General features: G+C 50.7%; 1 protein-coding gene across 4 annotated transcripts; it reads right to left on the reverse strand.

Moving 5' to 3' along the window:
- Positions 1–1,113: 1,113 nt before the first annotated feature.
- On the reverse strand, positions 1,114–21,888 carry Flcn (folliculin). 4 transcript variants are annotated; one of them, XM_015503456.2, is made up of 13 exons: positions 21,741–21,870; positions 18,274–18,363; positions 15,568–15,840; positions 13,734–13,880; positions 12,260–12,481; positions 11,587–11,747; positions 8,776–8,867; positions 7,147–7,337; positions 5,413–5,526; positions 4,608–4,731; positions 3,423–3,554; positions 3,228–3,333; positions 1,114–2,253 (listed from the first exon to the last, which is right to left on the reverse strand). In XM_015503456.2, exons 3-13 carry the CDS (start codon positions 15,814–15,816, stop codon positions 2,052–2,054), a joined length of 1,740 nt encoding a protein of 579 aa, XP_015358942.1. In that variant the 5' UTR covers positions 15,817–15,840; positions 18,274–18,363; positions 21,741–21,870; the 3' UTR covers positions 1,114–2,051. The 4 variants fall into 4 exon arrangements, with proteins under 4 accessions (XP_015358942.1, XP_015358943.1, XP_048652014.1 ...); XM_048796060.1 differs by having other exon boundaries at positions 2,039–2,222; positions 21,741–21,871; XM_015503457.2 differs by lacking the exon at positions 18,274–18,363 and having other exon boundaries at positions 21,741–21,888.
- Positions 21,889–22,866: the final 978 nt, after the last annotated feature.

Raw genomic sequence — 22,866 nt, forward strand, 5'->3', positions numbered from 1 at the left:
AGTCAAACAGCAGCAGTGATCACTCAGGACTGTGAATCAGATCGCCTGTTCTTGGGATCTCCAAGGTGGCTAGGGAATGGAGGGTTGGTATCTCATACATAATAACGGGAACCCAAGGGAAGGCTCAAGGCCTGGACTGTTGGGGTTTTTTTCCGTACTCGGGCTTGAACCCAGGGGTGCTCTTACCACTGCTACACCCTCAGCCCCTTTTATTTTTTATTTTGATGCAGGGTCTTGCTGTATTGTCCAGCCTGGCTCGAACCTGGGTTGCTGGGATTACAGGCGTGTGGCACGGGCCTCCTCTGTGCCCACTCCTGCAGTTAAGTTTTAGCATATTGGAAATTTACACCCCTCCTTCCCTCCTGTGAGATTGATGTAAAGCTCATTTATGTCCAGTTCCTACTGAGCCAGATGGACTCAGCCACGAGACTGGCAGAAAATTGACACAGACGTCGTTTGAACAAAGGTTACTGTTCCCAAGGACACCGTAAAAAGAGAGAAATTCACACCCAGAGATGCAAGAAGAGCGGGCAGTCACCTCTCCCTGCATCACCTTGAGCCACCCAGGCCAGAGGGGCCTCCCATTCCAAGGTGCTCCAAGTGGACCTCAGTGTGCAGGGCTGCCGCCGTCAGGCAGCTCTGTTCCATCCCGTGCCTCCTCTCAAATGGAGACGCCTGCCAACATTCTCGAGGCTGAGCCGTTTCCCAAAGTTGGAGAAAATGCTAGGTGCACACGACGTCGACACTCCATGACCTTCCTCCTCCTCAGCTCCACAACTAACCTGAGAAGACTGACCAAGATCACTGAAGCTTAGACCTTCACAGGCCCAAAAACTGACCACTCGTGGGTGTCACCTGAACCGTGACATGGTCACATGTCATGCAGCAACACTTTAGTCAATGCTGGTCAACAGATACAATGGTGGTCCCCTAGCATTACCCCACTGTAGCCACCTGAGTCTTCGTGAGAACACTGTTATGGTCACAGCACAGAGCTGCCTAACCTCCCACGTCCTAGCTCTTGTCTCATCCGGGGCACACTACAGTACTGCCTGTGCTGAGCACAAGTGAATATCAGCTGTTATTTTACCAATAAAACCATGTAGGCAACAGTTTACAAAAATACATTATTTATTGTGTTTCAATGTTGTGGCCTCATGCAGAGACCTAGTCCAATAAACTTAAGTCTTCAAGTTAAATATAAATTAAATGAACACAAAACATTATAAACAGATCAGGAAAACTGCCATAAAGTCCTTCCAACCTACGGATCCCCTGAAAACACTACGGTGGGACATGAAGCTGCCGTAGACTCCGGAAACCGTCACGTGCAGCCACGTGCACGAGTTGAAAGCAGTGACAAGGGAAAGTGAAGCAGAATAAAGCCGAGGCGGGTCTCACCATCCCAGTGGGCTGGGCCAGTCGACTGCGATGAGACACTTCATAGAGCCTCACGTCTGGACAGTCATCCCCACAGGCGGCCGCAGGGGAAAACGAGCCCATAGAGGAGCAGGGACAACCCCAGAACACGAACCCCAGCGGATCAGAGATGAGGAAGGTGTCCTCCACTCCTAAAGCGTGTCCAGGGCTCTGGCTCAAACTGACCGCAGACTGTTCCCAAATGGAGCAGAACACGGCTCACACACAGGTCCCAGGGACGGCTGCCGCATGTCAAGATGGAAAGGTGCGCTGCTGACCCCAGGGAGGACACCTATGGCAGCTGATTGCCAGAGCTGGCCCGGCCCACCAAGTTCCTCCTGCCAGCCTGAGACCTCCATCATCCAGAGGCACGAGGAGCGAGTCCTCCTGACAGCGTCCCTTGTGGGCGCACAGTATAGAAGGCCAGCGGTCCACACGTCTCCACTGCCTTCTTCAGGGGAGACGACAGCTGTGGGAGGGGCCCAGACAGAGGGCAGGGCCCCGCATTCCCCACGCTCCACCACAGCATCTAGAAACTCAGCGCAGTCCCTCCTCTCGAGAGCTGGAGGTCGATCCACGCACAGGCACCACCATATTCCAGAAGGAGCACATGGAGACCCACTCCCACGAGGTCAGTTACGGGACTCCGAGGCCGTGGGGCTGCGGACTGTGGACATGAGGTGTGACTTGTATGTCTTGCTCAAGCCTGTCATCCAGAACTTCAGCAGCTTGACATTGTCTTCCTCGGAGGCACCAAGGACACTCAGGAGCTTCTGTGTGTCCTCCTTGGGGCGACTGTCCACCTTGGTGAATTTAAAGAGGACCTTAACTTTGCTACAGAAAACAAAAAGCAGACACTCAGACTCACAGCTCAAGAATCGGTGCTCTGTTCGTGGGGCCTGAACGGCTGCAGGACCAACAAGAACCCTACGGCCCAGCTGGGCTCCCACGCTTGGAGGAGCCAACTCAGCAGGCTGCAGCAGGCACCTGTGCCCTGGGGTCCCAGACCCAGGGAGCAGCGAGGAAGCCAGGCAGTGGTGCGCTCCTGGAGCCACTCAGGAGACCAAGGCAGGAGGACTGCCAGAGCCGGGATCTCGAGGCCAGCCTCAGCAGCGTGGCAATCACCAGCCTCGTCGGTGATCCCAGGGGCTTGGGAGGCTGGGGCAAGAGGACTGAGTAAGACCCTGTCTCTAAACAAAATACAATACAGCCCCTGAGTTCAATCTCTGGTAACCCCCCAAAAAGTCAAGGCAAGAGGAAACACAGTAACTTACTTACTTTCTTTCTTTTTTTAAAAGGGGAACAGGCTAGGTAGGGTAGATGTAGCTTAGTGGCAGAGCACCTGCCTAGCATGTAGGAGGCCCCAAGTTTCATCCCCAGCACTGCAAAAACACACACACACACACACACACACACACACACACACACACACACACCTGACTGTCAGATTTTAAGAATTAAGTAGCAGAATAAGAGAACTTCAGTTATGAGTCTCTTCTGCATACTCGGCATCCCTCCTTAGGTCTCAACAGCTCTTGGGAGACAGGAGCCACCCCACTCCTACCTCACAGAGAAGTGGACCCGGGGCAGGAGACACTGGGGCACTGCCTGCAAGGCCGCGGAGCTTGAGAGAGGCAGGGCTGAGTCTGGACGCTGCACTACCCTCTACTCTAGGCGGCTCCTCAGCGGCCACAGCCTGGCCTCCTTTTGGAAACAGCACCTACTTTTCCTCAGCAGAGTTCACCGCCACCCCCCCCCGCCCGTGGTCAGGAGCCTTGAGGGCGATCGTGGCCACGGCCAGCGCTTACTTCATCCATTCCTCCTTGAGGCAGACGAGGCACTGGTCCACCACGTCCACAGACAGGTTCTGGTTGGTCAGAGCTGCTTCAATCTTGTTCAGGATGGTGGGGCCGACTGTGGGCGGGGCACAGAGGGCATCAGCACTGCCATGAGAGGCAGGCTGCAGCCACCCCCGACGGAAGCAGCCCAGCAGCAGCACCCACCTCGGTCGGCAGCCACGGGGCTCCCACTGGTCACCACGAACTCGTACTTGCTGAGGGACTGGTCGTCCTCACACCCTACTGGGTGGAGCATGGAACGCGTGGCTGTGTGCACCTCCACGATGACCACGAACTCTGTGGCAAGGCAAAACACACTTCCTGGGAAGCGCTGCAGTCTCTCCCTGGCAGGCCCACCCCTCCCGCCACTCCACATCAGCTCCACCCCAATGCAGGGCCAGGAGGAGAGTGCAGGCCAATAAAACCTCTTGTGAACAGAGTTAAGGTCAACTTCTGCCTTGTTTAAACTGATTATCGTTTTTACATTACATAATCATAAATTGCACTCATTGATTCACTTCATCCTGAGGAGTTCTATGAGGTGGCTCCAGTATTACTCCACTGCAAGGGAAACTGAATCAGAGGTTCAGACACTGGCCCAAGGTCACAGTTAATGGTTGTGGAGAATTTCAAGCTCATATCTGAAGGTGACTCCTGTACTGCCCCCTGGGACCTCAGGACTCGGGTTGGCTTGGGGCTATGGAGCAAATGCCAGGCATCCTCCATTCAGCCTGGGAGTACAGTAACTGCCTCTCAGACATGCTGAGAAGTCCCTGACTTGTCCACAAGGCCAAGATCTGCCCCAAGCTGACTCCTGCACATCCCCCAGCCAAGGACAAACAGTTTCCTGGCTCTCTGCTCGTCAATGAGGGTGGGGAAACCAGGGAGCCCAGGTGCACTATGAAGGGCACAAAGGACTTCAGCAGGGGGGACACCACTGGAGAGGACAAGGAAGCATGGCAGCATGGAGACAGAGAGGCAAGATTGAGCCCCCAGAAGGTCCCAGGATCCCGTGGGCACCAACTCTTCAGGATGACTACCCTGGATTCCTGGCTCTGCCGTCCTGGGTAGACACCAACCCTCCACCCCCAGGCCTGGGACCTGCTTCCAATGAGAACCATAACCTAGGAGAGCCGCCCCACCACTAGTCATCAGGCCCACCTTCAATGACTTTAAAGACAGAAAACAGAAGTTCATGGTCACTGGGAAAGCTGGTCTTACATATGGGTCCTCCTGCCTCTGAAGAAAGTAGGGGATATCCTCAAACACATGTCTGAGATTCAGTTGTACCTCTAGACTGAGGTATGGAAGCAGCTGGGGGAAGGGCATACCCCCAGGTGGCCCCTGTACCTGAAGCCAGAACATGGGCAGGGATCTGGACATGTGGGCTGAGCCCCAGGAAGTTGCACCGGTAGGCTTCCTCGTATTGGCTGCTGTACGGGATGATGCGGACACAGCCCACGGGCAGCATGGTCTGTGGAGACAGCGTGACTCAGAACCCACAGGCCCAGGGTCCCCTTCGCCCTCCTGTCTTCACTATTCAAACCCCACAAGCCCTCTGCAGCCAAAGCTCCACTACCCAGAGTGCCCCTGAGGCCCTCAGGCCACAGGGTATCTCCCAAAGGCTCCTAACCCCTATCCTGGCCATCGCCACACTCTGACTTATGCAGCTCCTTGCTCTGTGGTGTGAATGCCTAGGACACTGTACCTTCTGGGGTGTGTGTCTCTCCCCACTCCTTTTTGAGACAGGGTCATATTCACTTCTGCACCCACAGCTCAGGTGGTCAGTAGGCATGCACACTGTCCAAGGATGCACCTGTGTGCACACCCAACCTGCTCGGCTCGTGAACACCTCTGCAGAGGTGGCATGGTGGCAGCACGGTGCTAACCCCCATTGCTTCTCCGAGGGGTCAGGGGTTGGGAGAGGTAGAGGAGATAACTACCACTCTGTCAGGATAGCCCAGACTCCTTCCACTGGAAATAAAAATGTCAATACCTGCCATCTTTAATAGTAAACAGAAAGCACTGGTCTTAGATTGAAGTATGAACGATTCCCAAGGCTTTACGCTGAGCAACGTTTATGGTGATGGTGACACCTGAAGTCACACCCAAGGCCAATACACCCATCATGTAAAAGAAAAAAAGATGTTCTTACCCGAAGTACTTGGAACGCTGACTGGACCAAGTCCACGTCTCTGCTTTTCCAGATCACCTGGTTCCCCATGAGGACGTGCCAGGCCAACATGCGGAAATAGGGGGCACCCAGGACCTGAAACACATCATGCAGTGCTCTCCCCACATGAACAGAAGGAACTTCTCTCTCCTTCTGATGAGAATTACTTTCTTCATTTGTTTACAAACTTTCTCTGTATAGCAAAAGAGGATGTGGGGGAGGGGAGAGACAGCCACTTCCCTTCTCAAGGAGGCTGGGTGACCTAAGGGATGAGGGATGGGGAAGTCCCACATTTGCACCTAAAAGCAAGATTCCAAAGCTCTTGCACCTTAAGATATTTCTCTCAATTTTATTTTTAAACATTTGAAGCAAAAAGGTATGAACTTTTTACAACAGTTTCCTTCCCTCTATAAGCATACTTTGCTGAGCCACTTGGAAATAGGTCACAAGCACCACAACACATTGGCACCCAGGAAGACCCAGGGCTTCACCTCCACAAGCCAGATCACACTACAACCAGGAGCACCCAATGGTCAGCCACCACATGAGATCAGCCTCCTAACCATATTCTTTTTTTTTTTTTTTAATATTTATTTAGTTGTAGATGAACACACAGTATCTTTATTTATTTTTATGAGGTGCCGAGGATAGAACCCAGTGCCTCACATAGGCGAGGCAAGCACTTTACCCTGAGCTACAGCCTCTGTCCGACCATATTCTTTACAGCTGCGATTCTTTTCATCTAGACGCCAACAGAGGATCAAGATTGCTTTTGGTTGTCCTGTCTTTATTTTTTAATCCAAAACAACCCCTCTCCCACCCCACTTTTATCAACTCCCATAATACGGACATTTTAGAGGAGATCAATTGTCTTATGGCTTCTGAGAAGACAAACACGACTTTGAAACAAAAAACAAAATGAAACAAAACAAAAAAAGCGTCTATGACACCACACTTTACCAACCCCTGTAGCCTCGAGTACTCCCACCTCCAGTGGGATCCAAGATTCCTTCCCTTATCCAAGTAAACAATCAACTCCTGCCAAACACAGGGTGGGGGTGGGGGAAAGAGACAGATGGGCATTTTTTAAACAGGAGCCCCAGGGGGCATCTGCCATTAAACCACTCTTTTTATTCCATTTTCCAAAACAGAAAGATTTCTCTTCTGATAAGATCAATGATCATTATAAAAATACAGAAAAACATAAAAAGGTGACAACCTACCCTCCTCACTAAACAATATTCTCCTCCCATCTGACCCAATTTAAGAGTTAATCTAGTGTGTCACTGTTTTGTCTTAAGCGTGACATACAAGTTGCCTTCTGGACTTCACAACATGCTATTGTTTGGACACACCATAAGTATCATAGCTGTATATTTATGTTAGTTCCAATTTTTTTCTAAGAATGACCATCATTTTCAAGCTACAAAGAGTCTAGGCTTCATGTAAACCAATAATCGTGCTAGTCATCTCTTTACAAGATTCTAGAATGACAAGATCAGAGAACCACAGGGAGCCAACCACCCGGAAAGGTGAGCACTGGTCCTGTGGCTAGTACATCCCAATGCCCACTGGGCCCTCAGTCACCCACCAAGAAGGCTCCTGATCACCCCTGCTGAGCAGGAAAGCCAGGCCCAGAGGACAGAGTGTGCTGGACAGACAAGGCTGGGCTCTTCTCCTGAGTTTCCGACTGGAGCTCGAACATCTGCTGCTTACCTGTCTCATGTGCCGAAGAGACTTGAACACTGACAGCTTTCGGGACTGCCAGTTCCCGCAGTCTGAGAGTGAGGAGGCACCGGTGGGGCACTTGGCTAGCTCCCGGCCCTCGGTGCCCTCTGGCAGCACAGGGCCTTTCTCCTCCTCCTCGGCCCCAGAGTTGTCCCAGCCTTCCGACTCCTCTTCTAAGTCTGCACGACAGACGGCAAGGACACTCATGAGACACACTGCCTCGCTCCGTGACCACTGCAGTCCAAGCGTCTCCTGGCCACTCCACCAGCCATCGTATGGCTACTGGACGGGAGGGCAGGAAGGACTCGGCCACAGCCCACCTGGCCCAGGGTCACACCGAGTTTCAGAAGCACTTACTGAAAGGCCCTGAGCTGCTCCCCACTGGTAGGAAAAATGCAACCAATGATGGAAGCGCTGAGGGCTGGTCCCTGAGCAGACCCTCTGCCAGCTCCGCACATTATGCTCAGTCTTCCCAACCAGTCCCATCCCTGCCTCACAGATATGACAGAAATGGCCTTTCAGCCAATCTGCAGGGAGCCCGCACAATCACATCTATGGGTCGATCACAGTGAGACTCAAAGGGAAGAGTGCACAGGAGGAGCAGAACCAGGATTTGAAGCCAGGGCTGACTCCTAAGTGTGCCCAGTTCCTGTGTGACCCTAACCATGACACAGAGCCCTGCATGGCTGTCAGGCTCTCCTAAGAGATTCAGTAGACCTGTTTTCTCTGTGCCAGCGACAAGCCTTCTGGTATGCACCAGCCTGCGAGTCTTTGATCCACAGCAGTAACAAACAGTTCTAGGACCAAGTGATCTACGGGGCTGTAAAGGCCACACTGCGAGGTTCCATCTTTTCTGAGCCTCTTCTGCTCTCGTGGAGACCTAACTCCTGAACCTTTCCACTTGGGAGAGTTATCGTGCAGGTCAAGTGCGTGACTACTGGGGAAACCTCCCAAGAGCTCCAGCAATTCAGAAAGCTTATTGTTTGTAACCTGAAGCACAGGAAGCATCAACAGTAACAAACCACGTGCGACACACATCACAGTCCACTCTCCCGCCCATGGCTGTGAGAATGGTGGACCCAGACCACCAGAAATCAAACCAGTCCTGACAGGAAACTCAGCCAGGATCCAGACCTGTGATCCCAAGCTGGGGCACACACGGGTCCCCAGGAAGTCAGATACACAGGACCCTGAGCCCCACACGTGGAGGGTCCAATCATTAACCTGGGGAAGGCCAGACACCTGGGAGGCTGGGGAAACATGGGTCCAACTGGAACAACACTTGGTTCTGAGCAGGGAATAAGACACTGTCTACCAGGCCAAGGACCTGGCTGTCATAAACAGCGGGAGGAGAGCAGCCAGTCAGTAGCTCTCTACAGGCAGCCCTCCCTGTGGACTTTTAACCTGCCTGGGAAACAGAGTCTTTCAAGACACCATCAAGGAAAAGGCGACAGAAAATCACAACCAAAACACCAAGATCAACATCTGGCCTCCTCAGAGCCAGGCCTCCTTTCACCAGCTCCTCCCACCAGACGGCCAGGAGCCAGCGGCCCCCACAGCCACCATCAGCAACGGGCCCACGCAGCAGCACCCAGCCTCACCAGCACCCAGCCTCACCGGCAAGCTTCTCCATCTGAACCAAGGTGTCCTCTGTTGGTGCACCCTCCAGGAGCTTCTCAGTCAGCCGGCTGCCACATGCTTTCAGAAGCCTGGAGAACACAGCGCCAGCTATGATGTACTCTTGTTGAAGGAAACACTGGGACCAAAGTTCATTGAGCCCCTTGATCCAACTACCTGTTCACAGAAAATATGGGACTAAAAGAAAGGCTAGCCTGGTGTGGTGGTTCACGCTGTAGGCCCACACTCGAGACTCGGTGGAGGGTCACTTGAGCCCGGGACTGGAGACTAGCCTGGGCAACAAAGGGAGACCCCTGGGTCCAAAAAAATGAGAAAAATCCTGCTGGACGCTACTGCAAGGACATGCCAGACCCTGTCCAGGACGCAGGCTATGCTCCTGGACATGACCGGCTGAGGTCCAAAGGGCATGGGAGCCAGGTGTCATGGGCGCCTAGGATCCCAGCAGCTTGGGAGGCTGAGGCAGGAGGATCGCAAGCCCAAAGCTAGCTTCAGCAACTTAGTGAGGACTAAGCAACTGAGACCTGTCTCTAGATAAAATATTCAAAAAAAAAAAAAAGGTGGGGGCTGGAGATGTGGCTCAGTGGTCATGCGTCCCTGGGTTCAATCCCTGGTACAAAAAAAACATTTTTTCCAGGCCAACCTCAACACCTTACCGAGACCCTGTCTCAAAATAAAGAGCCGGATAGAGCTCAGTGGTAGAGTGAGATTCAATCCCCACTACCTCAAATATAATTAATCAATTAAGGGCATGGGGAAAATGGGGGTGGGTACTGGTCAGAGGAACCCTTTGTTTAGATCCTGACTCAAAAGTCACCTCTGAGACACAAGGGAACACTGAACCTGGGTGATACACTGGATGATACCAAGAAACGAGTCAATGTTGTTGGACAGGGTATTGGTATTGTGGTTATATTTATAGTTGAAATGACATAACTTTTTTTGGTTTAAAAGATAATATGAGGGCTGGGGACATAGCTCAGTGGGTAAAGTGCTTGCCTCACATGCACAAGGGCCTGGGTTCAATCCCCAGCACCACCAAAAAAAAAAAAAAGACAATATGAAAAAAAAAAATGAGGGGAGAGAAGGAAATGCTGATGACTGTCAAAGTCAATAGCCGAGGGGACAGGTTCACTGCATTATTTCTTTTACTTTGCATCTGTATAAAATCTCTTTAATAAAAACTGATTTTTTAAAATATAAGAGGAAGCTAAAAGAATAGAGTCTAAGTGTTCGCACCACAAACAAAAAGGAAATACATGTCTCAAGTGTGATTTAGCCATCATACGACAGAGATTCATCACTTAACAACAGGGCAGTGTGCATCGCTCAGTGATCTCATCCTTATATGAACACCATAAAGTGTGCCTGTGCAAACTGAGACAGCTATGATGTCATCAGGCGACAATCTACAGGAGCACTATTTTATGTCCACTACTGACTGAAATGTCTTTATGTGACACATGACCCTATATCAAAACATAATGTAGGCCACAAATATATTAATTTTCACTTGCCAATTTTTTTCTTAAATACAAGAAGGACTGTATGTCAGGTGGGTGGACAGATACTTTTCCCCTTTAGTTTACAGGACCTTGGAAGCCGCACCCCAGAAGCCTCATCCACACCAGCACAAATTTACACAAGGATCCTCGATTCAGAGCTTCAAACTGACCCTGAACAGAAATAAGTACCGATGGGGTGTCTTTACAAGGAGTGAGTATATTCTGCAGTGGAAGGAACAGATACAACCTGTGGCCAGGGAACAGTCTGGTTCCACAAAACTATATGTCCACAAAACTCACTGACACGCCTCCATTCGAGAGCTAGACGTTAATCCCTCACCTTGCCTGGTCAGGGTTTAATGACAGGGCATACTTCTAACAGTGCCAGAAGGGGCAGTGTGTACCCGCCAAGCCCAGGCATACCCCACCATCCCGTTCCAGTCACTCTGGGGATGCCAGCGGCATATCCACATGGAGAGAATCCGAGGCCCCTTCCCAGAGCCAGCACACACTCACTGCCCCTTCAGGGACACTTTGGAAGTGGCCCCTCCAGGGCCTCCAGTGGCCCCTCAGCTGACTGCAGCTCCAGCCAAGACGACCTGGGCCAGAAGCACCCAGCTAAGTTACTTCTAACTACTACTTTTTTTTTTAAATAAATATTTTTAGTTGTAGACAGACATAATACCTTTGTTTATTTAGTTTTATGTAGTGCTGGGATGGAACCCAGGGCCTCACATGCTAGGCAAGCGCTCTACCACTGAGCCACAACCCCAGCAACTCCTAACTTCTTAACCCACAGGAGCTACATAAGATAAAAGTTGCTTTAGGTTTTTGTTTTTACTCTTTGGTACTGAGGATTGAACCCAGGGGCTTTTACCACTGAACTACACCCCCAGTCTTTTATTTTGAGACAGGATCTGGCTAAATTGCTTAGGGCCTTGCTAAGTTGCCGAGGCTGGTCTAGTACCTGTGTCCTCCTGCCTCAGCCTCCTGAGTTGCTGGGATTGCAGGCATACACTTTTTTTTAAAGGGAGGGGATCACTAACTTTTTTATAGAAATATTTCTTTGTTTTATTGGAAAGTGAGGTCCACCTAAATGTGTTTTCCACACACTAGTGGGGAGATGCCCAGAGAACAAGGGTTCCACAGTCCTACGCACACAGGACCCAACTCTACCTGAAGGCTGCTGTGCAACCCAGCCAGGATCGCTCTCCCCAACCACAGATCATCTAAATATGGTAACTTCTCCTATTCTAAGAGCTGCCAAAACCCCTCGACTCTACATTACCAGGCAAAGGACGTGTGAAGACAGGCCCACAGGTTGTCATCGCTGGTCAAGGAAGTCAGCGAGCGGGCAGCATTGCCGTTCCGCTGGTGCAGGAAGGGTGTAAATGCTGTGTTCATCCTCTGGGCTCGCTGCGGGCATCCAAACTGCTCCGCCTCAAACACCTGGAATGTGAAGGGACAGGGCAGCCTCTTTCATAACCAGTCAACAGCCAGAACCTGCTCATTCGCAACAGCCACCACAGGTGTTCCCCCCAGACTGTCCCACTCTGCTCTCCTGACACGGAGCCTAGGATACGTCAGCAGCCTGACATTCTGACACAGAATGGCTGCACCTCTAGAGGACAGGGGCTGGCACAGAATTCCTCCATCCTTTCTCCACTGGCTCCCGGGGGTACGTGATAGGACGAAGGCATAGTCTCCGATGTGTTGGGGAGAGGAGGCAGAGACAACAGGGAGGAAGCCAGAACCAAGGAGACGCAGGACAGCAGAGTAGGAGGGGCCAGAAAAGCAGGTGGGAGGGCCAGGAGGTACACACATGCCCGACTCAGAAGCCAAGAGACCACACTTGGGTATGCAGTGGAGCAGGCCAAGGGGCCTGCCTGGGCTCTCAGCGACCACAGCAGCGCAAAAAGACTCCAGCAGTGCCATCCCCTCCCCTTCCCTCTCAAACACACCTTGAGAGCCTTGCCCTGGAGCTCATCAATGATCCCACGGATCTTCCCCAGCAGGAAGGGCCAGGAGTTGATGAGGTAAATCCGGTCCATCATGATGGCGATGATGCTGTACCAGCGCTGGAAGCCCCTGGCCAGGCTGTCCTTAATGAAGAAGGTGTGGCTGAAGACAAAACCATGCTGCTCGTCCCCAAAGAAAATGGGACCTTCTCGGCCAGGGCATACCTGGAAGAAACCACAGCAACTGGAGGGATGTCCCCAGCTTGCTCTAGGAACACCAGGTCAAAGCCGCCTCCTCAGATCTCTGCTTTTGTTCTGGTTTGTTTTCTGGTGCTACAGGTCGAACCCAGGCTGCCCACGTGCTAGACAAGTGCATTAAGCTACGCCCCCAGCCCCTCCTTAGACCCTTCTTTTGGCATAAGTTAGCCAGTAACAGCAAAGCGGGAGCAGACAGAGAATGGAAAGCCCAGCAGTCACCTACTCTTGTGTGCAAACTTACTTTTTCTTTTTTGGTGTGGGGGACTAAGCACATGCTCTATCACTGAGCCACACCCCAGGTCCCACAAACTTTCTGGAGGTAACACTGGTGACCATGGAGTGCCAAGGTGCCTAGGTTCATTACTGTTTTCCCCTTGAAATATGTAACTCCTGTACCAATATTCCTTCTACCCCTGCCACTGCTCATCAGGAGTAGACTGAAGAGTTGGCAGGTCAAAACTGCAGTCCATACAGTTAAATCTGCACCCTCAATTCTCCGAGTCCTCCAGTCCCTTCTGCATGACACACTTATTCTTACTTTACATATAATTCAAGCACACGACCTGTCTGCCTACTGACCGATGTGCAGCATGGAATTAAAAGAGGGGAACAGCTGCAGGCAGGTATACAAGAACAGTGAGAATCAACAGGGCTCAGAGGGTCTGACGGAGTGGACACAGCACCAGGAAAGGTTAGTATCTGGATCATGAGTTCTTTGTGACAGATTAAAAACATAGAAGCTAAGACTCAAGCTAGACAGCAGGAGCCATACTTAGGACCCAAGAGGAGGTTCTAAGTAGCACTGGATGATCCCTGAAATGTAGAGTGTTAACTGAGATGGTAAAAAACGGTGACATCTGATACAGTGAAGTATAGGTCCTAGAAATCATTTGTATCTTAGGAATATGTCCCAATATGATTTTAGACCTTAAAGTAAAAAGCCAGCACCCATTTAGAAACTGGAGTCCAAGAGGCTCAATGTAGCTCAGTGTTAAAGCACAGGCATGCATGAGGGCCTGGGTTCCAACCCCAGAATGGTGGGGTGGGGCTGGAGAGTCCACCAGGACATATTCTGGGTGTTCCAGGCAACCAACGTAGCCATACTTTCTATCAGCACAGAAAAGCAAAGAACACCACCTTCCATCTCCCAATCCCAAACTGGCAGTGATCCCATGTAGGTGTGAGTTTCTCCACAACCCCATGTCTGCTCGGAGCTTACCTCACAGCTCAGGCTCCGCACACAGGCCTGGCGGACAATGCTGAAGAGCTGGGGGTGGTTTGGGTGTTGGTGACTAACGTACTTAATGGAGGTCTCTTTATCATGGCTGATATAGCCTGGGTGCCCAGCAGCAAGTGACCGGCAACCCTATCCAAAAAAAGAAAAAGAAAACCTATTAGAAGTGGGCAACAAACTGTCTTATTCATACGTAGATTTAGAAAGCATGATCTATTTTTGTAGAAAGATAACTGGCTCTAGCCAGGCATGGTGGAACACACCTGTAATCACAGCTACTCAGGAGGCTGAGGCAGGAGGATGGTGAGTTCAAGATCAGCCTCAGCCCTGTCTCAAAATAAAATAAATAAATAAATAAATAAATAAATAAAGGGGAGGTGTGGTAGAATGCTCCTGGGTTCAATCCCCAATACAATACATACATGCATAAAATAACCAGTTCCTAGATCTATTCTTATCTGAACATTTAAAAGTATTCTAAGGAGGATGGCCTGGATCCAGGGCTCCACGGGTTGCCAGGGGCTAGTAATAATGTATTTACTGATTATTCATGGAGCAGTTACTATGAAAAGAGCTTTGCATGCTTTATCTCATCCACAGAGCAACCCCATGAGGTGATTATAGTAAGAAGCCCCATTTTAAAGAAAAAAAAACTGAGGCTGAGATGCAAAGAAGCTGCTCCAAAGGTCCAGAGCCAGGGGTTTGAGCACTTGCGTAGCATGTGTGATGCCCAGCACCATGAGAAAAAAAAGAAACAAAGATACCAAGGGTCTAGAACTATACCACTTTCTCAGGTGTTGCCACCAGTCCCTCTACCAGGCTTTTGTCCTTGGTCCTGAACAAATACTTGTCAGGGGCCTCAGCCACAGGCAAGGGGCCCAACAGTGATGGGGCAGAGGCAGGACTTCAGAGTTAATGCAGCAGCTTGCAAAAGTACCATTCAGATCACCTGCTGCAGGGAGTGGTTCTGAGGCTATGCACCCCAGCCCTGTGCACATGAGGACTCTGAGGCAAGCCCTTCTCAGAGATTCAGGGCTCCAAGGCCACAGTAACCAATGCTCAAGGTCTCTCCAATGACCTGGCAACCATCCGACACTCCTCTCAGAAGGTTCTCCCTAGTCTGCTCCCTTTTGGGTCCCTCACAGGTGTTTCCAGAAATTCCAGATCATCTGCTTCTCAGGAGAATCAAACAGGCTGGATCCCTGTTCCCACTGTAGTGCAGGTCCAACCCCCACCTAATTTCAGGGCTGGCCCAGCTCCTCCCATGTGGCCCATTGAGAGAACTTCAACTTCACTCCAGAGCTCATACAGTGACACAGTAAGGAGTGCCAGGAACCTGAGAGCGGGAAACCCCCAAGGCTGCTGGGCTGAGGAGATCCAAACCTAGCACAAACCTAGCTGCAGTGTATGAACACAAAGGCAAAGGCTAAGCTGGGGGACAACTGCCTGCTGACAGTGTGGGTTAAAAAGCCAAAGCTGGGGGTTGGGGATGTGGCTCAAGCGGTAGCGCGCTCGCCTGGCATGCGTGCGGCCCGGGTTCGATCCTCAGCACCACATACAAACAAAGATGTTGTGTCCGCTGAAAACTAAAAAATAAATATTAAAAAAAAAAAAAAAAAAAAAAGCCAAAGCTGGTATGAAGGGAAAGAGCCTAGGGCCTCAGAGAGTTCATGCATCAGAGAGGTAATGAGAACACCCCTGAGGCTGGCCTGTCCCCTCGAGGCCTCACCCGTGCTCTCCAGATTCTGGGTCTCCTTTCCTTCCCGTACCTCCCTCCCATCTCCAGCAGAGAGCAAAACATCCCCTCAAAGATACTTGCCTCACACATGTCTGACTTTTTGGGCCCTGGGCTGCTGGACTCCGCGCTGGCCCCCTCAGCTGGGCTGTGGGCACGGACCCGGCTGCTCATCTGGATGCCGCCCTCTTCCTCCTCAGCTTGTTCCCCTTGGCCTGGGCTGTCCCCATTTGCAGCCCCCTGGGGTAGAGGGGCGTGTAGAACTTCCGTGCAAAACAGAGTGCGGGGGCCATGGAGCTCACAGAAGTGACAGAGGGCAACGATGGCATTCATGGTGCCTTAGAGATCGGCAGAAGCCTGTGGGAGCAGAGACACTGTCAGGTGGTTTCACCTGTTCATATCACAACCTCCCCAGTGCGTCCGGAACACCAGGACCACAAGGACAGAATTTCCACACAGGAGAAGCAAGTCACCACCCAGCTGGCACAGGCTGAGCACCTGCTTTGTGCCACGCTGCTTCAGGAACAGAAGACAAGAGCACGACAGACAGACAGACAGGGTCCCACCCTGGGGAGCTACGTCAAAGGAGGAAACCATGAGTAAACACTTGCACAGGAAAAATACATACCCCGGAGTGACATACAATGCAGCAACACCTGTGATGTCACACCACTGGAGCGACACAAAGAAAGCACCCCAGGAACCCGGGGACAAGCTCTTGATCCAGCAGGCCAGGCAAGAGATGGGGGCTGTGAGACTGCCCCTGGGAAGCGCATCTCCAAGGGGGACACAGGGAACACTACTCATTCCCACACACACAAGGCTACAGAGGACACAGTGCAACCCCTAAATGTAGCAGGGTGCAGGGAGGGGCTAGCGCCACAAGGCACCAGGGAGAGATGGGGGGGCAGTGCCTGCGGGCTGAGCGACTCTGGAGAAGAGCAAGAGCTGAGGGCCAAGGCTACAGGAAGCAGACTTCAGGCTTCTAGGCCTCGAGGCCCTAGAAATAGGCCCCGAGGCCCTAGAAATAGGCCCCAGGATGTATTTTCAGACTGGAAGAGATCTGGTGGGCTCTGATGAGAGGCATGGGAAGATCTGAACTACAGCTAGAAAGGCTCCCTCTTAGGATGGTGTGCGGAGAAGAAAATGTAGGAGCAGGGAGGAAGCCAGTTGAGGGGCCCCACTGCCTTGAGGAAGAATCAATGGGGCTTTGGCCAAAGGCTGGACAGGGAGGAGGGCAGCAGACAGTAAATATTTCCAAGGCAGGGCCAGCAGACTGCTAGTGGGGAGACATGGGACTTGAAGAAAGTAATGTGGAAGACTAGAAGAGGAAGAGGGGCAGATGGAGGGAAGAGGCCCTCCCCATGTCCTCATTCCCTGGCCGACAGGGCGTGGTTATGACCAAGGCTTGGCAAGTCACATTAGCTTACCTGGGTTGTTGAGCCTATGAGGGGGGTAAAGTAGGGAGATTCAGACTGTAGGTGGCTGGGTATGAACAGTCCTCTAGGGGAAGGGAGGGGAGGTAGCTGGTGACAGCATCCTCTACAACTGGTGACAGGGTCCCTGCTATGGCCTCTGAGCCAGCCTCCTGGCTGGCAGCCATGCCCATAGCCTTGTCTTTAGAATGCCTGCTAACTCTGTGACTTGCCTGATGTTCCTGTGGTCAACTCCCCAGCTGACAGGTTGCTACTGCATCCTCCTACACTGAAGGTGATGCTGGGAATGGTGGTGGCAGACACAAAACAGGCAGTAGGAGAGGAGCCACAGAGTCTGGGAGTCAACAGGACACTTGGCTAACAAGCCCGAGAGTTCTACAGAGATTCCAACTGCACTATCACAGAGGGTAGACCCCAACACCCCAGGATCTCTGCCTGGGTCACTCCTCACCATGGGGCCTCCACCTGCCTGTCCTCACCCAGGGGCCCCCTACCCAGCCCATGCAGCCACCTACCTTCATACCATCATTCCTCTTCCCCTGCATTAAGTCCTAGCACTTCTCATACCAGGAACCACAGTGTTTGAATATGCTCCCCCATAAAATGAAAGGTCCCTAAAAGTGGAGACTTGGTCTGGCTAACTGCTATATCCCCAGCATCTACACACAGGAAGCACCAAATTATTAAATTATTTATTTAGGAGTTGTCCATGGAGAGATGACAACTGTGAGCAGAGAAAATGGAGATATCCATAAACAGGAGAGGCTCCAGTGCACACTAGGGGAAGGCCACAGTCTACTGGCACAGGAACCAAGTGGTCTGAATTGAAACAAGGGGTCAACAGGACTCACAACAATGGGGCCAAGGACAACAATAGCTTAAGAATTCACTGTGGGGTCAGGTGTGGTGGCACACACCTGTAATCCCAGCAGCTCAGGAGGCTGAAGCAGGAGGACAGCAAATTCAAGTCCAGCCTCAGCAATTTAAGAGGCCCCAAGCAACTTAGTGAGACACTGTCTCAAAATAAAAAAGGGCTGGTGATGTAGCTCAGTGGTCCCCAGCAGCATCACCAAAAAAAAAAAAAAAAAATTCACTGTGGGACTAGGGGTATGGCTCAGTGGTAGAGTGTGTGCCTAACATGCATGCAGCCTTGGATTCCATTCCCAACGCTGCAAAAAATAAAAATCCACTGTGGAAGAGACAAAGTGACCACAGTTACAATACATGGCTGGGAAGGAAAAGGGGAATCAGCACCAAAGTTAAGGCGGGGATATAACCCAAGAAAAGGAGTCCACATCTTTCTTTGAGGTATAAAGGGAAAAGAAATAAGGTTTCTTCCAGCATCAATACTAACCTTATACTTAGCAGAAACACAGAGAATGCCAAGTCTGTACACATGAGTCAGCCATGGCAATGTCAGTCATATCCCAAGACCTGATACTTTCTAGAAAAGGGGGAAAAAAAAAAAACAAAAAAACAGCATGAAAAAAACATTCAAGAAGCTTGGAGTCAACCTCAAATCAGGACATTGCAAAAGACAATTTGGAAATTCACCTGTTGTTATGGTTTAGATCTTAATGTCTCCCATAGGCCATGTGTTCTGTGAGGAGGGGTAGAACCCTTGAGAGGTGGGGCCTACTAGAAAATTAGGTCTTTGAGGGCATGCCCTTAAAGAAGACATTGGGACCCCAGTCCCCCCCCCCCCTTTGCTTCCCAGCTGCCATGAAGTGAGAGCAGGTATACCCACCATGATGTGCTGCTTTGCCACAGGCTCAAAACAAAAGGACCAAGTGATAATAGGCTAAAACCTCTGAAACTATAAGCCAACATAAATTTTTCCTTGTTGATTTTCTCAGGTATTTTGTCACAGCAACAGAAAGCTAGTATGCCTGAGGTTCTGAATAGTTTGGCAGCCCTCTCATTTTGGGGGGATTTTTAAATTTTGTTTTGATACTGGGGGGGATTGAAACCAGGGGAGATTTATTTATTTATTATTGACAGAGTCTCCATAAGTTGCTGAGGGTCTAAGTTGCTAAAACTGACCTTGAACTTGTAATCCTCTTGCCTCAGCCTCCTAAATCACTCAGATGACAGGAAGGTGCCACTGTACCCAGCTTGCCCTCTCATATTTTGAGCAGTGGCTGACAGCAAATGACATTGAAGGTAAAATTTTGGCTAAAGTTTTACACCTCTAATGCAATATTTGAAAAAGGATCTCCTTAGCTGGGCACAGTGGCACACACCTATAATCCCAGCAACTCGGGAGATTAAAGCAGAAGAATCATAAATTCAAGGCTAGCCTGGAAAATTTATTGAGACCCTGTCTCAGAATAAAGAATAAAAAGGGTTGGGGTGTGGCTCAGTGGTAGAGCGCTTGTCTAGCATGTGTGAGGCACTGGGTTCAAATCTCAGCACCGCATATAAATAATAAATGAATAAAATAAAGGCCCATTAACAACTAAAAAAATTATATATATATTAAAAAAAAGGGCTGGGGAGTGTAGATCAGAAGTATAGCACCCCTGAATTCAATCTTCATTTCTACTAAAAATAATATGAAGTGAAATAAAAGAAAAAGGACTTCTTTAAACATAAATATTTATATTATGATCTTTTTTTAAAAAAAATTTTTGTAGTTACAGATGGACAGAATGCCTTTATTTGTTTATTTTTATGTGGTGCTGAGGATCGAACCCAGTGCCTGACGCATGCTAGGCAAGCGCTCTGCCACTGAGCTACAGCCCCAGGCCTATTATAAATAATTCTATTTTAAAATAGAAAATATCTTTAAAATATAAAGTCCAGCCACTGATTTTTAAGGTCACTTTGGCAACATACACATGATGCCAATTGAGCCCTTCAGACCACAAACCTAGACATTTCTCTCACCCCCTTCCCAAATGGGAAGAGGAAACCAGAGGCAATATTGCTAAGCTACTACTGCCCAGCATTCAGGATCAACATGGACTACTCTTATTATTAGCTTTGTTTCGATGAAAATGCATTCCTTCCACAAGAGCTCTGAACATACTGATCATGAATGCCACAGCCCCAGACAGCCACTGACTGCAAGGCAGTAAGGAACACTACATGATACTTTGCTCCGGAGTCACAAAGATCTACTACTTGGGACTCTAACCCTTAGCAGTCAGATCACATCAAATGTTACTTCTCTAAGCACCTTTACAGAGCTCCCTGACATATGACACTACAGAAGAGCAAACACAGTGTCATGTACCACTATTGCTCAATTACTTAATGACAATGGTGACAATCTAACACCACCAGCACCAGTCTGACTGTGGCCTTTCCATGCTGTAACAGAAAGTTTCTCCTGCCAGCCTGGAGGAATTTCTCACCCTAGAGCTGAGAAACAGGGGCCTCTAGGGGTTGACATCATATGTGGCATCTGAATTCTGAGCAGCAATAAATGGGTTCTTTAGTCATTCTTCAATTCTATATCTACCAGATGTTTGCTGAACAAGTCTTCCTTTCTAACAAGCTTTCTAGAACTCAAGGCACAGGCAGAAATCCTCTGCCACCTGACAAGTCTCTTCAATCATCATACTTACAGCAAGTATTCCAATTCCTCAAAGAGGAATGTGCCTGCCCACAAGCCCACCCACAATGGCTGAGCCACCAGCCTGGGCCTGAACAATGATGCCCATACCATCTTTCCATTACATGGTGTGCTCTGGCCCTGGTCTACTGCATCCTTACTTCTTGAGATCTTAACCTAGGACTGTGGAGGGTTAAAGAGAACTAAGTAGATAAATAAGGTATTATAATGGATCTTAACATACAACTAACTCCTAGAACTAGTCGGCCATAGGGGAGTCTCATTAGGTCTGAACTGGGATCCCAAAAGTATACAGTGAAAAGATCCACAGGGCAATCCTTCCAGCTCAGACTCACTCCCAGCCCTACTACTTCTATTGGCTTCACCTGGATTTCCCTCTACAGAGCTCCCTGACATATGACACTACAGAAGAGCAAACACAGTGTCATGTACCACTATTGCTCAATTACTTAATGACAATGGTGACAATCTAACACCTCCAGCACCAGTCTGACTGTGGCCTTTCCATGCTGTAACAGAAAGTTCCTCCTGCCAGCGTGGGCACAGACATCGTGCCAGGTATCCAAAGGGCTGGTGGATCAGTACCTTCTGCCCTCTGCCTCCCAAGGCTGCCAGTGAGCACCCTGAACCTCCATCCACAAGCCAATCCCTGAGCTAAGAATGAGTCTGTCAATACCCACCAAACTGGGGATAACAGAAGCCTTCAATTCTCAAAGGAAGAGGCTGAGCTGATCCAGAAGACTCCGCTCTGTAGGAATGCCAGCCTGGGAGAAAGGGCCCAAGCCAGAGGGAAACCCAACCTGAGTGGGGGGCTGTCAGAGCGCAGTCTCACGGTAACACTCAATGAGAATAAATGAAGGGTCCTGACTTGGTGGTGGTGGGGGATTAACCCAGGTCACCTTCCTGGGGAACATGCCCATCATCCCCCCATATCTCAGGGTCTCGGCGATGCCTTCCACTCAGTCCTAAATCCCCAATCATTCGCCCACCTCGGACCAACACAGAGTCAGCCAAATCCCTGCTCCAGCCCAGGGCCCGGCCGCTCCTCCGGAGCTGACCCTAGCCTAGCACCTCAACGCCTCAGCCCCGCCCCCGACTAACAGGCTCAGGTCGTGGTCGCTGAGGGGCCTCGTCCCACAAGAGCGCCACAAGGGCCACTTCCGACCCGACCCCACAGGAGGTCTGTCAGCCCCAGCCCCGCCCTCGAGGGAGTCGGCCGAGTCCGGCGCCACCAAACTCACCCGCAGACCCCTCAGCTCCTGCAGCCCCGGCGCCGAACCCCGGGGCGCGTGACTTGGCCGGGCCATACCAACCACCGGCCCTGCAGTGGGGGAGCTGGAACCGCCCAAGCGCTCCCTGCGCCCCAAGATCTGAGGAGCCCTGCACAACTAGCCACATCCAGCAATACAGCCAGGGTTCTGCAACTCCGAAGTTCGGCGGGGAACCACGCGCATCTGCCTGACACCCCTACTTGGCCACCTTTAGTCGCCTCCCCCCGCCCAGAGGTAAAGAATGGTTCAAACCACCCCACGGGTGGAGGAAACCATCCCAAACGCGGGGGGATGCTTAAGTTTAAAAAAGATTTTAAGAGAGTTTAGGGAAGATATAGCCAGCCTAAGACTCTTCTACTACACAGAAAAAATAAAGAAGAATTTCCTAAAAGCGGTACAACTTCATTTAAGTCAGCTGTTTTTTTAAAAATTTGCCGCTGGAACCCGTCTGAACTCTAAGGAGAGTGGAAGGTGCGGGCAGGTACCTGGGAGGAAGCGGTCACGTGACACAGGGAAGCCCGCAACGCGGGTGAGACCGGTTGCGTAATTCCAGACGGGCGAGGCGGGTGTGCGCATGTGCGTGGTTCACTCCTGTCCTCCACTCCCCCAAGTTTTCAAAAAACATCCAACAATTGTGGAGTAAAATCTTTTGAAGCCTGTGGGTCTGTTATTGTTTGGCTACTTGAAATTAATTTTAAAAGTCGTTACCGCAGGAGGTTACGTGGTCCTTACGGGTGAAGAGGCGGAGAGGTGAGGATCAGGCCCAGTGCAGCCGGCTGTGGCCGGGTCCTGGGATCGCGCTGTCACCTGGTGTGTGGTGGGAGCCCAGACGTCTGTCCTCTGCTGTGCGAGCTTCCAGGCCGGACTCGGTGCTGTGATTCCAGCAGGATGTCCAGGAAGGCTCGGGGGAAGCCTCAGCCGGTCTGAGTGGAATTAGATAGTTGAAGTCATTTTTTCTCTCCCTTTGAAATTCCATGTTATGTTGAAATAGACTGGGGACCTGAGAAATTGCTACTTGTGTTTTCAGTTTTACTAGCCTGGTAAAGATTAAGGAGAACAGGGTGGGGTTACAAAGTTAAGCACAGGCTTTGTGTGT

This window comes from Marmota marmota, unplaced genomic scaffold, assembly GCF_001458135.2.
Source record: "Marmota marmota marmota unplaced genomic scaffold, marMar, whole genome shotgun sequence".
NCBI lineage: Eukaryota > Metazoa > Chordata > Mammalia > Rodentia > Sciuridae > Marmota > Marmota marmota.

Bases quoted from the DNA above. Each gene is read 5' to 3' on its own strand.
- Flcn (XM_015503457.2), bottom strand. From the start codon at position 15,816: ATGAATGCCATCGTTGCCCTCTGTCACTTCTGTGAGCTCCATGGCCCC. The intron at 12,482-13,733 runs GTAAGCTCCGAG...GGTTTCTTCCAG, and splicing joins TGCGGAGCCTGAGCTGTGAG to GTATGCCCTGGCCGAGAAGG. The intron at 3,334-3,422 runs GTGGGTGCTGCT...CCCCGCCCACAG, and splicing joins CCCCGTGGCTGCCGACCGAG to TCGGCCCCACCATCCTGAAC.